The sequence below is a fragment of the Pleurodeles waltl genome, chromosome 9 (assembly GCF_031143425.1).
Source record: "Pleurodeles waltl isolate 20211129_DDA chromosome 9, aPleWal1.hap1.20221129, whole genome shotgun sequence".
NCBI classification, from domain to species: domain Eukaryota; kingdom Metazoa; phylum Chordata; class Amphibia; order Caudata; family Salamandridae; genus Pleurodeles; species Pleurodeles waltl.
In genome coordinates, this window is record NC_090448.1 from 1,151,297,503 (window position 1) to 1,151,312,313 (window position 14,811).

Consider the following 14,811-nt stretch of genomic DNA (forward strand, 5'->3'; position numbering starts at 1 on the left):
ATTCTCCTGTACAGAACCTATTTGACAATAACAAGACTATTGGTTTAGTACAGACTTTTTTAGACCAAGTCAAGTCCGAATATTCCCGTCTAGAAGATACAGAGTTGAATAAGTTGCGTCCGCAACTTCATATAGATCAAGGGTATTATTATCATGATAAGGCCCTGTTCTTACCCACTAAGCTAGTACAGACTGAAGCCTTACGTATGTGCCATGATTCCCCCATCGCAGGTCATCAAGGAATGAAAGCTACCCAAGAACTTCTGCTTCGCTCCTTCTGGTGGCCAACTCTCAAGACAGATACTGAAGATTATGTATCATCCTGTCCTATATGTGCTCAAACCAAGACACCTCGTACTAAACCAGTAGGATTACTTCGCCCACTACCAGTTCCCCCAGGTCCATGGCACACTATCTCCATGGATTTCATGTGCTCTTTACCCTCTACAATGGGAAATCAAGTAATCATGGTAACCGTGGACTCCTTCACTAAGATGGCTCACTTCACGGCCTTAAGAAAGTTACCAAAGGCAAAAGAATTAAGCCAAGTCTTTACACAAGAAATCTTTCGACTTCATGGATTACCTCAGGTCATTATATCGGATAGGGGTCCTCAATATATCTCCCGATTCTGGAAACAATTCTGTAAGACCTTGGGAATCAAAGTGGCCTTATCATCAGGGTTCCATCCTCAAACTAACGGACAAACGGAACGACTCAATCAAGGCCTCGAACAATATTTACATAGCTTCTGCAATGCTACGCAGAGTAATTGGTCTACCTATTTACCACTTGCAGAATTCTCCTACAACTCCATACACAGTGCCTCGAAAGTCTCCCCTTTCTATGGCTCTTACGGTTTCCATCCTAAGGCCTTCCCGACTCCCCTGAAAGATACCTCCAATCTTCCTGCCATCTCCTCTTATGTTCGACAGCTACGGGGTGTCCAATATGTTATCCATTCAAACCTTGTGGCCACTAAATCACGCATGAAAATGATGGCTGATAGGAGACGTTGTGAGGCTCCTCACTATCAGGTCCATGATAAAGTTTGGCTTTCCTCTAGATTTCTGCCCTTCCTGATTCTCAAAAAGATTAACCCAGTGTCTGTGCGTCTTCGCCTGCCCCAGACTTGGAAGATACACCCTGTATTCCATGTCTCTCAACTCAAACCTTACCTTCCTGATCCTTTTCACAGACAATTCTCCTGCCCTCCCCCTCTGTTGATTGATAATGTGCCTGAGTACGAGGTCCAGGAGATCTGTGACTCTCGGTTTTTCCATGGCCGCCTCCAATACCTTATTCATTGGAAGGGCTACCCTATGAGTGACTGTTCCTGGGAGGATGCCCATTCGGTTCATGCCCCTCTTTTGGCCCGTCGCTTTTTTCGGCTTTTCCCTCACAAACCTGGGGCCTCGAGGGGGGGGACCTACTGTCACACCGCAGCGGCCGCGGCCGCAAGCACGGGCCGCCGTGGCGCAGCATTCGGTAAACACCGCGGCCTGCATGCAAGCCGCGGGGGAAGCCGCGAATCCGGCCAGGGGTCGCGGCACTCGCCGCGCCCCCTTCTTTCGTTTCTGCCGCAAGGGCAGACGCGGCAGGAGATGAGACCCCGAGTTGGGTCTCGAACCTGCCACGCATAGCACATTTAGTGCGCTTAACATTCTGGCATATTAGGAAACCCTCTTTTCCACCACTTACTGGCCATACAAGCAAAAGCCGGATGTTTGCACATGATTCTCTTTTATACATGTCCTTCTCTTTCCCAGCATGCTGCTCACTTCCTCTCTTCCCAGCATGCATTGTTTCTCTTTGTTTGGACGCATGTTCTTTATTCATTATTATACTCTCTTCCCCAATCCAAGATGGTGGTGTTTCTACTTCCTGTTTCCTACTTCCTGTCCAGGGGTATATAAGGGGAATTCAGCTTCTTGCTCATTGCGTTGCAACATTCCTTTGGTGGTAGTCACGCTCCGGCTGGTTTCCTCTTGTGGATCCAGTTATTCCTGACCTGTCTTCGTCTCCAGTTTTCCTGTACTCTCGGATCTTCAGTTCTAACGTCCTTGTGTCCTCCTTCTGTTTCAGGGAGTTCCTGTTAGAGGTTTTTTACCCTTTTGGGGTTTTTCCTCTGGGACTCCTTCTGGAGGGCACGGACTGTAGTGGCTTGCTATTGTCAAACAGCACCGTGGCTACCGGAAGGGGTCGCCCCTACCTCGGCAAGAGCAGAATCTGCCGGAATCGGGGTCGTTCCCCAACCCTCATCAACTTCGACGGTAAGCCCAGTGAAAACCGTGAAAACTTCATGAAGTTATTTGAAATCACAACCTCTTCTAGAATCCATGGGAACCTAGAAAGGCCCTTCTGATTCTTCAAAGGTGGGTGTTTTCGACACCATACAAATGTATGCCATTTTGTTAAATGCTATGCTATCCCAGTAAGATAACTTGCCACACTCCTGTCCATAACACATACTGTAAATATGTTAAAATAATATTCTCATATCTGACAGTAGGCTAGTTTCCTCCAAGTCCCGTGCAGGATTCATAATCTGTGAAAAAGAAGGAAGCCCTGTATGACCTCTCTGTTATACAAATTGTGTTTTTTCATTCTTACCTTTGCTGTCTAGTTCCATTTTCTTCTTTCGGGCCCAAATGTTATGATAATTTTCTGCCACTACCTCAACCATGCCCTGCAAATAAGAAAACGAAGAGGTAGAAGTTAAAGCAAAGAAATACAAGAAACTGGCAGCAGGCAATAAACCAAGAACTAAATAAGATTTTTTTACTAATGCCTTTGCCTCTTTATCAATACATGTGATAGTTGGGAGACCACCTCACTTAGGGCCATATGTATGAACACATTTTCCCATAGACACACAATGGGTAAAACCCTTTGATACATCTGGCCCCTAGTTCTATGCAACCAACTCAACACTAGGGAATTACATGTGGGACCGAAAGCAGGGCCGGTTAAGCGGTGACTTGTGATGCACCGTGATTTGTTCTCATACCATTTTCACCCTGCATTCCACTTCCTGAAAAGCATTGCTGGCCATTAACTGCCCTTCAAAAAATGAAGGATGCACTGATGGTCATCTGTAAATTCTATTTAGTGGTTTTAGTAAAACCTCCTGCCCAGTGACTCATCTGGTGAGACAAACATCTAGTTTAATTGTATTGCCTCTTTTCTTTGAGAGTTTGTCTTGTATATTTTTGGTGCTTATCCCTAAAGTTTGTTTCAAATGTAGTTATTTCAGAGGTGTTAAAAACGACTTCGATCAGATTATATTCTATGGGATTTAAATTTCAGACAATGGGATATCCATCACCGTTGTGATGGAGAAACCCGGACGCCAATATCTAAATCAGACCCTTAATCTTTGTGAGAGCTGGTCTCTGGTGATAATGAGGGGATAATGGGTTGAGTTCTTGAGGATTGTTAAAGGGGGATTTATTGGAAGGGGATGAGAAGGGTATAGTATTTTTCTTCGGATGAGTCACAGAAGGATAAATTGCTTAAATGTAATCCTAGTTCTCTTCCAGGGAAATCCTTATTAATGTCATAAGCACTGAATATTCCCGCCCACACGTCGGAACCCCTGAGCACTTTATATAATACATATACACACACACATATAACTGCAGCCTATTGAAAAGGGTAAGAAATGGTCAGATTACATTTTCTTATTTTTTTTTTATTTTAAATCACGGTAATCAATACAAATCATGTTATTCAAGAAAAAGTGCTGACTATAGGAAACCTTCCACAAACCTTTATTTAAAAGCAAAAGGAAAGGGAAGATGAGATACTGTTAATCAATAGGCTGCATTCAAATAGTAAACACAAAAAACTGGCACTGTGTCTTTAAGAACCTCACAGTAACCCCTGTGTCCCATCATTCCCCACAGGTGACAGTTAGGTCAGGAAATGTTTCCGGAGACAATAAATATTTCTGTATACAATTGTTGAGAACTGTAATGATTTCTGTCTGGGGAGGTAGGTGGGTTGCTTATGACTTTGATAAGGATTCCCGTGGAAGAGAACTAGGATTACAGGTAAGCAATTTATCCTTTTCTTCTATCAAGAGTCATAAGCACCGAATAGAACAGCAAGCTCACCCCACAACGTGCAGACTTAGAAACAAAAACAGTTCCAACCTATAGACAAACAAACAAGTTACTTACCTTCAGTAATGCATTATCTGGTACAGACTCTCTCTAGCTGCAGATTCCTTACCTTAGAATTTCCAGGCGTCAGCTTGGAAACCAGAACTTTTGCTGAACAATACCCTTGTGCGTACCATCGTTTGGATCTGTGTGGTGTCGCTGGTGTAGTTTGAGCCATCTGTGACGTCACAGTCACCTGTAGAGACACCACCCAGGCGCACGTATGTCAGCTGATTTTCCACTAACTTCCATTGCAGAAGCGCAGAGCCATGTAGAGAACTAAGAGCTTGTCTGTGCAAAAGACTAGGGCCCTGAAAGGACCAATCCCTAACCCTATCAGTTTGGTCTACTAAGCGGGGAGGCACCGTGGGTGTAAGGAATCTGCAGCTAGATACCAGATAACACTTTAGAGAAGGTAAGTAACTTGTTCATCTGATAGAGACCTTTAGTTACAGATTCCTTATCTTAGAATAGATATCCAAGCCATAACCTCCTGGCAGTGGGCTGAGAACAGATCTACTTCACACTATAAAGTCCTGCAGGACCAAACAGGCCTGTCTCTATGGACCTGATTGTCCAGGCAGTACTGTCTTGCAAACGTGTGCAATGATGCCCACGTTGCTGCCTGACAGATATCCAGGACTGGAACAGTGCATGCTAGTGCAGTGGTAGCAGCCTTCTCCCTGGTGGAAGGAGCCCTCAAGCCCTCAGGAGGCTGCTTCTTGGCCAGTGCATAGGAGATCTTAATGCAGAGAACGACCCAGAGCTAAATGGTTTGATTCTGCACTGCCTGACCCTTCTTTGCTACCACGTATGCCACAAAGAGTTGGTCATCCACCCGCAACTCTTCTGTGTGGACAAGGTTGAACGACAACGCTCTTCTGGGTTCAACCGGTGGAGTCGCTCCTCTTCTTAAGAGGGATGCGGTGGAGCTAAGAAGGTGGGCAGGGTGATGTTTTGCCCCAGGTGAAATGGGGTCACCACCTTGGGGAGGAAAGAGGCACAAGTTCTCAGTACCACCTCGTCTGGTAACATGATGAGAAACAGCAGCTTAGATGAGAGAGCCTGCATCTCACTCGCCCTCCTGGCAGATGGTATTGCCACTAAGAAGGCTGTCTTGATCATGAGCAGCCGGAGGGGACAGTTGTGTAAGGGCTCAAAGGGAGCACACATGAGAAATGTGAGAACTAGATCTAAGTCCAACTGAGACATAACACAGGGCGTAGGTGGAAACATATGTACAAGCCCTGTGAGAAATCTATGTACAATAGGCGATTTGAATAATAAAGGCTGATCAGGCAACTGAAGGTAGGCCGATAAGGTGGAAAAATAACCTTTGAGAGTGCTCAAGGCAGAAACCTGCTGGGCAAGGGATTAGATAAAGAGAAGAATGTCAGAGAGAAGCAGAAAGAGGATCAGTAGATCCTTCTGTACAATAATTTACAAAACGATTCCAATGGCAGGCGTATACCGTCTTAGTGGAGGACGCCTGGCTGCTAGAATAACTTTACATACTTCGGGATGAAGGTTGAAGGCTCTGAACTGTCACTGTTCAATCTTCCTGAAGGGGCAGCCTGATGGGAGGATCAGTGCTCATTTTCAGATGCTCAGGATACCAGACTCTCCATGCCCAGTATGGAGCCAACAGGATTACTTGGGTCCAGTCGTTCTTGATCTTCTTGAGAACTCTGGGCAGAAATGGTATGGGTGGAAAGGCATACAGGAGACCTGAACTCCACTTGGGAGGAAAAGCATCGCCGAGGGATTACCACCTTGGAACTCCAACGTGCAATATTGCTGACTTTGCACGTTCTCTGCAGAGGCGAACAGATCTAACCAATGCTCTCCCCACTGCTGAGAATCCTTGTGCCACCTCAGGGTGGAGACACCACTCGTGATCCGCTAGGCATCGCCAGCTGAGTTTGTCTGCCCTGGCGTTCAGAGAACCTGCCAGTTGTTGAACCACCAGGGTTATGCCAAAGGGTGCCATGACAAAGGGTCCACGAACCCGCACTGCCCTGCTTGTTGCAGTACTACATTGTGGTAGTGTTGTCCATGAACACCTGCACCATCTTCAATTTTACAACAGGAAGAAATGCTTTCAATGCCAGTCGGATCGCCTGGAGCTCCAGTAAGTTGATATAGATTCCAGATTCCACTGGAGACCAGATACCTCTGATCTCCACCCCTCCCAGATGGCTGCCCCATCCCAGAAGTGACACATCTGTCACTACTGTAAACTCTGGTTGGGGAAGGGAGAGGAGCCTGCCTCTGACCCAATTGCAGTTCATTAACAACCACTGCAGATCCTTTGCAGTTCCCTCCGAGATTTGAACTGTGTCAGTGAGATTTCCCTGATGCTGTGCCCATTGGAACTTCAGTTACCACTGCAGAGCCCTCACATACCATCTGTTATGTTTGACTTACAGGATGCAAGAAGCTGAGGCCCTACCTGGTTGGTAGTATCTAAAGGCGAAGTCTGGGCATTTTTTGTTTTCTGCAGTTGCAAATAATGGAGTGGGGCACTCCTCCTATGTGAGGAATGCCCCATATGCTAAAAATGCTTGGTATGAACTTGTCATGAAGAATCCACTTGTGACATTCCTGAAGAACCCTGCTAAGGGAGTCTGCTTGAAAATTTTGAGCCCCTCAAAAATGAGTTGCAGGGATTCTCAGGTCTCTGGGTATCAATCAATTCAAAACTGTCTGGGCTTTGTGAGACAATGGCCTGGACCTTGTTCCCCCTTGCTTGATCAAAGAATACATTGTCGTGTTGTCTGTCTGGACAAGCAGGAAGTCTTGAGGGACAGGAAAAAAAGCCTTCAGGACTAGGTGAACCACATGAAGCTCAAAGAGATTGATGTGATTAGACATTTCCCTCGGAGACCATGGGCCTCATTCTGACCCTGGCGGACGGCAGAGGCCGTCCGCCAGGGTACCGCCGCTGAATGACCGCACCGCGGTCAAAAGACCGCGGCGGCCATTCAGACATTTCCTCTGGGCCGGCGGGCGCTCTCCAAAAGAGCGTCCGCCGGCCCAGAGGAAATGCCCCTGCAACGAGGACGCCGGCTCAGAATTGAGCCGGCGTAGTTGCAGGGGTGCGACGGGTGCAGTTGCACCCGTCGCGTATTTCAGTGTCTGCTTAGCAGACACTGAAATACTTTTCGGGGCCCCCAGGGGCCCCGCGGCACCCCCTACCGCCATCCTGTTCCTGGCGGGCGAACCACCAGGAACAGGATGGCGGTAGGGGGTGTCAGAATCCCCCATGGCGGCGCAGCAAGCTGCGCCGCCATGGGGGATTCTAAGGGTAGCGGTAAACCGGCGGGAGACCGCCGGTTTGCCTCTTCTGACCGCGGCCGAACCGCCGCGGTCAGAATGCCCTGCGGGGCACCGCCGGCCTGTCGGCGGTGCTCCCGCCGACCCTGGCCCCGGCGGTCTTAGACCGCCGGGGTCAGAATGACCCCCCATGTACCCTGGATTTGAAAATGATTCATATGCGAGCTCCAACCTAACTAAGAAGCATCTGTTACTACTGTCAGAGGGAACTTCCTGATAAAAAGGCATCCCTTACAGGAGATTTGTTGGTGAGCACCACCATTTCAGGGACTGTTTTGCTTTGGGAGAGAGTGCGCCTAAATATTGATCCCATTGATCCTCTGGTCATTCTTGAAGTGGTCTCAAGTGGAGATGGGTTCTCAGAGTCAGAAAAAATGCAAAAAGCCATCGAGCCCTGGAGAGAGGACACTTTTCTCACTGAAGCAAGAGAGACTTTGATGACAGTGACACTTCAGATGGATCGATAACAATCTCTCCTCCGAAGGATACACTCTTGCTTGTATGATATTTATGGTGGCACCTAGGCAATGCAGAGACTGGACTGGAGAAGAGGTTGACTTGTTGTGATTGACATGCAGCCCAGATCAGTGGAGAACAATGACCGTCATCTGATAATGGAGTTGGGCCTCATGTCATGTTGATGCCTTGATAAACCAGTTGTCTCTGGTATAGATAGAGGAATATTCAGAGCTTCCGGGAGTGTGTGGCAATCCCTGCCATACACTTCAAGATAGTTCTGTGCGCTGATTTGAGAATGAATGGAAGTACCTTGTAATGGTAATGATCCTGATCAACTAAAATTTTCAAGAATTTGCAGTGTTTTCTAGCTATCGGAACATGGAAAGGAGGAATCCTAGAGGTCTACTGAGTTGACTCAGTCTCCACTGTGGATCCGGGGATACATTTGATGTGACTAGCATTGAGAATGTTTCTCTCCAAATCCATTTTTGGCTAGTTTGAGATTTTAATATAGGTTTGAATAGTTTTTGGGGTCTTTCTTTTTCACCCAAAAATGCCAGGAATAAATTCTTGTGCCTCGTTGTTTGGGAGGAACGATTTCCATTACTCCTTTCTGCAGGAGGATGTTTGCTTCTGATCCTAGCATCTGTAGATGTTGACTGGATGGTTTTGGTGGAATATTTGGTGGAGGGCTGGTAAGCATGAGACAATACCCTTTCTGTGCAATATTCACAACCCATACGTCTTTCATGATGGATTGCCGCTCTTTCAGGAAATTAGAGATACTACCTTCTACCGGAGTGGGTAACGGAAGAGGGGGAAGCAGAGACTCATTGCTTGGAGCCAGCTGGGGGCTTTCCTGCTTGGTATGCTGGTGGCCAGATCTTCCTGTAGGAGGACGACAATGGTGTTGCTGAAAAGGTCTTTGTTGTTGCTGCTGATGGTGACCTTGTAACCACTGAAGGGTCTGAACCCTCTGTAGATAAACTTTTTTCCAATAATTGTCTCTGTTACTTCCACCAGGGAGGAGGTTGGGTTGCTTATGACTTCAATGGAATGTCCCCTGAGAGAGAGCTAGGATTACTGGTAAGAAACCAGTCCCTCTCTCGCTCAGGGGATCTCCATCGGTATTCATAAGCACTGAATACAGTGGCAAGCCCATTCCCAAAAACTGCAGTGAAAAAGAAATGTAGATGGCCCACAGACCTCATTAAGCTAACAAGTTTCTTAGAGAGGCCTGTCTTACTTAAGCGTCTGTTCTAGCATCTGGATCCATAAAATAATGTTTGTTAAAAGTGTGAACGGATCTCCACATAGCAGCTTTACATATTTCAATGATCAGTATATTCCTCATTAAAGTAGCTGTAGCCGCTTTCCCTCTGGTGGAATGAGCCTTAGGTTTATCGGACAGAACCTTATTTTCTTTCTGGTAGCATAACAGAATGCAAGACACTATCCAACGGGATTTAGATTGTTTAGATGTGGCTAAATCTGTACAGACAAGCCCGCCGTTTACAAACAATTGGTCCTACAAGTACATATGGTTTATAAATGTGTGTCTGCATTGTTCCTTTCACTTTTCAAGACTCACTGATTGTAAGATCTTCATTTCGGTTTTCATCCTAGCCATTTCATCATTGTATGGCTGCCGAATGTGTTGCCTGAAAAGGGTAGATCAAGGATCTGCTGCTAGGATTCTTGTCTTTGGGCTGTTAAAACAAAGCCAAGAATGCAGTATTTATGTGCTGCTAGCACTGAAGTAACTGCAGCAGCACTAATAACTTGGTTGCAGACCATCATGCCCTTATTCGCCATTTCAAGGAAATCTTCCCTCCGATCTCTGAGGAGGTGTTCTGCAAACGGCTGCAAGAAGTCCCATAAGGCTCTGTCATACCTGCCCAGAAGGGCAGAAGCACTTGCTGCCTTCATTGTAGCAGCTGCTGTACCACATATGTTGCATCCTACAGAATCAAGTGTTTTACTCTCCTTGTCCGGAGGAACTGTAGTGGTAGAATGCACCTTTTTTGTAGCTAGAATGACCACAGAATCAGGGGGAGAATCAGAATGAGGATGAATAATGGGTCCTGCTCTGGAGGTCTATATTTTTTCTGGAGCCTTGACGGAGTTGATTTGGCTGCAGCCGGTGTGATGAACAGATCCACTGATGGTTCCAGCAACCCCGGAACAAGGGGTAAGAGGGGTTTGGACTCTGCTTGCTGGTGAAGCATCTTAAAAATTACCAGCGTTGATGGTGTCAGGCAGAGAAGATTTAATTTTGATGTTCCTCTCACTAGCACCTCTTGAAATGTGTTAATGTCCTCGATCAGAGAGACCCTTGACTGAGGAGTGTCAGACAGAGTAGGCAAATATCTTCCAGCACTGGAGGAAGAAGTTGAATAAGGAGATCTGCGGCATGACCTTGTCCTAGATTTAGATCTGGACATAAGACGGTAATGGTGTGAATTTCAGGAAGATCATCTTGAAGAACAGTGCAGAGACTTATGGCAATGTCTAAAAGGTGTATGTGCTTTTGATCTTTGTTGAGAAGTAGGTGGAAAAGGCGCTGGAGAAGGTGGCTGAGGAGGCATCAGAAAGTCTGGAAACAATATAGGTGACAATGGAGAAGTAGGTGGAAAAGGCGCTGGAGAAGGTGGCTGAGGAGGCATCAGAAAGTCTGGAAACAATATAGGTGACAATGGAGAATATGCCCTGAAGTAATCAGGGTCAGAGGTGGATGGTGGACGTCTTGCTCTTGATTTTGTATTCTTTTTACAGATCTGGAGTGCCTCAACATCGACAGACTCCTCAACATTTACTTTCTTCTATGCCTTGATGTCAAACTTCTCCTACGCCTCAACACTGTGGTATCCTTTTACGTCGACCTATGTCTCAATGTTGAATATCATCTCCTCTTCAACATTCGAACCAGCTCTTGACGGCTAACATGTAGGTGCCCTCAACATCTACCTGGATGGACATCAATTTTGATGGTGTCGCCTCTTTTTGGATCTTCCACACCTGAAGTCCTCAGAGGAAGAATTCTGGTAGAGGACTGACTGTCTCCTCGCTCCCTTGATGTCGTACTTTCAGCTTGTGCCCGTTGCCACTTGCGTCCCTCCTCTGTTCCATGGAGGCAACTCTTCTCCCTTTCCCTCAGGGTGCGCTTGGAAAAGTTCCTGCAGTATGAAGATCTGTCAGGAATGTGACTTTCAGGAATGCAGATGATGCAGACGTCATGAGGGTCTGACTTGGCCTTCATTCTTCCATAGGCAGGACACTTGTCAAATAAAGATGGCCTTTTATTTGACAAATGAATACTTCTTTCTGTCAGAAAATGACAGAAAAACAGGTACTGATTAAATCTGCTGGGTGAAGTAGTTGCCAAAATTTCCCATTTACATTTCTGAGGGAAAAAAGCCAAAACGGCTGAGCTCACTGCTCCAAGATCCTGTCACCAGGAGCCAGAAAAAAGAACTGAGGCAGCTGTCACCTACTGGGCATGATGGGATACTGGTGAACTATGAGTCCTTAAAGACTAAGACGCTCTTTTGACATTGACATAACGGCACCCTATGGGGCTACATTGTCCTCTCCTCCTTCAAAGTTTTCTTGTAAAAAGGGTTTGTGAATAAGCTTTTAAACAATAAAATGTAACAATCAAGTTAAGTTGCCTGAATTGTTTGATATACTTATTACACTTTTTAAATGCAATCTGAACTAATTGGTCAATGTAGCCTTCCTCATAAGCTGCAAAACCTTTATGTCTTAGGTGTCTCTCCAGGCGTTAATGAAGAAAGGCGAACATCTACATTTAAGATGCAATACTGTAAAGAAGTGCTCTGGGAATCCCGCACGTGAGCAGGACTATTCAGGAATTAGGACTTCAATGGAGATAGCCAGAGTGAGAATTAGCTTTATAATTAGCTTCTGCAGACTTAAATGTATAAAATCTGGCTGGCTCTCTAAATTTAAAAAATGCAATTTCTTTACTTCATTTTTTTGATTCGTTGTACTTCAGTTCAAATTATTTTAAAACATTTAATTAGTCTCCTCTCATCAGTACGTTTACCCATACATGCTAAATTAGTTTTAGCAATTCTGATATGGGTAAAAAATTCAAACTTTGCAATATGTTTGCATCATTCACATTTCGCCAAGACGCAACATCAGCAGTACATTAAATGTGGGTCTTTGAGAAAATCTCACGTCATCAGCCACAGCTGTTTTTGTGACCACCTCAAAAAGAACACTGAATTTGACCTAGTGAGGTACGTGTTCATATCCATTTATTATATCTACGTTGACATCAGTTGAACAAACTGACAATGGGGTCTTACTCGGTGGATTAGCACAAATACACATAGAGCCTTATTCACAACGGTAAACTTACACCTTTGTGATTTATGATTTTTTTGCAATTCACAAAGAAATCTTACAAGTAGTATCTTTACAACTGCATATCTTTTATGTGCACAGTCTACACCACAAGTGCGGAGACTCCACAGTCATGAAGATACTACTCGTAAAATGTCTTTGTGAATAGCAAAAAATCGTACATGGAAGTGCTAATTTACCTTTGAGAATCAGGCGCATACTTTTTTACACAAACTGTGATTTACTAAGATAGCCATGCTAGGCAATGCATAAAAACACCTCCTTGCAGCAGGACGCTAACATAAAGACATGCTTTCATTTAGCTAAACATTCCTGCACAGCACCCTTTCAATGTGCAGCATGTTTAAGAATTGTTTAGGTGTAGAATTTGCTTCCAGTACAAATCCAATGTTAGACAGTACACACACACCTCTGAGCAATAGTATGTTGCACTAGGCAGCCTGCTTTCTCCCCATTGTACAGAGCAGCACTGCAACTTTGATTGCTGCACTGGTTCGAGCAAAAGCAAAAAATATTACACTTGTCCCTTAGTGTGGATTACTGGCCTGCCCAGCCTTAAATCTAGCACACTCAGCAAGCTGGTGGCAGTTCAACTGAAAAAATACTCTTTCCATGTAATTTCTCTCTCTTCACTTAAACTCAACTCTTTTTCTTAACCCTCTGTTCTTAATCTTTCTCTCACTATCTCTGCTTCTCTCTCTCAACTCTCTCTATCCCGCCTTTGTGTACCTCATCTCTCTCTGAAAACATCCAATAAACCTCACTTGACTTTCTCTCTCTCATGGCATCTATTGCTCTCCTCCTACATCTATAAATAACACACTTGATCCCCTCTATCTCAACCCTCTTATTTATCCCTCTTTCTGTACCTCACTGCTCTTTTTCCATCTGACATCTGTAGTAAAGTGGCTGTATTATGTGGTAGGACTAATGAGTCTTACCATGTAATACTAACACATTACCCAGATGTGGACCTCAGGTTCACACCAGTAAACCTTAGCTCAGGCCTGGTAGAGTGACAAACTCAGTCCTGGTAGAGTGGCAAAGAGCAGCCAGGCTACTTAGAGGAACATGTGCAAAGCATTTCACAACACCCATATGGACAATAAGTACATGACATGACTCAAAAGAAGTCCAACACCAATTTCGAAAACTAAAACAGATTTTTATCTTAATCTAGGCACCAAAATGAACTTTGTATCTTGCATACAACCGGAGTTGTGGATTTTAGAAGCGTTGAAAATAGATACACTTTTAGTTGTCAAACAGATACCATTGAAGTCAACAGGGGAAAGCACAGCGTGCAATCGGTGACTTCTGGGCTGAGGTCCGTGGAACCCAGCTGGGGTTAAGGTTTTATTGGTCCCTAGACAAGTCTCAAAAGACACTTTTTCTTTACCTTTCCCAGGGAGTCCAGGTGAAGAGCTGCTCTGGCTGTCCTTGGTGCTGACAGGATCTGCAATGCCTGAAAAAGTTGCTGCACTTGACAAAAACACAATTGGGGATGTAGCTACTCCCTACCTTTGAAGAGTAGAGGCCTTTGGGGTCCCAGGACTTGGATCCCACAACAGGATCTTCACTACCACGTCCGGCAGCTCCGGTGCAGTGGAAGCCTTTCAGCTGTCAATCACGGGAGGGTCATGCCAAAAATGCTTTGCCACTTCTCTCAAAGTCCCCTCCTTCAGGATGCAGGATCTCAGGACTGGGGTCTTTGCTGATATCAGTCACTATGCTGGCAACTGCTCTGGAGTTGGCGATGTCCGACAAGGGGTCAGTTACTGCGCTGGCGACCGACAAGCCTTGGCAACAGCATAAGTAGTCCATTGTTACTTTGTTGGCTGGAGGTCGTCCGGAATGGGGTAGAGGCTTGAGACTTGGTGAGAGCCTCACTATCAATCCCGGGGTGCAGGTCACCAACTTTCTTTGGGCTCACTCACGAGAGCCCCGACAAGTGGCACGTCTTGTGACACCACAAGACGATTCTTCTGCAGATCACAGTGACTGTTACTAACAGTCAGGGGACTCTGCTTTAGTTTCAGGCATCCACTGGAGTCCCTCTTGCTAGGAGCAATACGTTTTCACCAAGGGCACACGTTGATCACACAGTTCCAGTGTATGGTCTCCTCAGGGCACTTAAGTGTCCTCTCTTTTGCAAAGCGGCAGAGTTTCAAGTCCTGTTGTCTGTGACATGTCTTCTTTGTGCTTCTACTCAGATTCAAAGTCAGAACTAAGGGCCAGATGTAGCAAGCCTTTTGCATATCACAAACTGCGAAAAACGCAGTTTGCTGCATGCAAAAGGCCGAATGCGATGCTCATCCTCAAATTGCGAGTCGGTACCGACTTGCAATTTGGGGATGCGACTCGCAAATAGGAAGGGGTGTTCCCTTCCTATTTGCGAACGCATCGCCATGCTGAGTTGCTTTGTGACCGCGAGTGCAGTGTCACACTGGTGGTA

General features: G+C 45.6%; 1 protein-coding gene across 9 annotated transcripts in view; it reads right to left on the reverse strand.

The window, feature by feature from the left end:
- The window catches only part of RYR3 (ryanodine receptor 3), a 1,450,647-nt gene that overhangs the window by 579,897 nt on the left and 855,939 nt on the right, over window positions 1-14,811 (reverse strand). For all 9 annotated transcript variants that reach the window (XM_069208992.1, XM_069208994.1, XM_069208991.1 and 6 more), the window contains one exon: window positions 2,614-2,689. In XM_069208992.1, coding sequence (XP_069065093.1) covers window positions 2,614-2,689 — 76 coding nt within the window. The remainder of the gene's footprint in view (window positions 1-2,613; window positions 2,690-14,811) is intronic.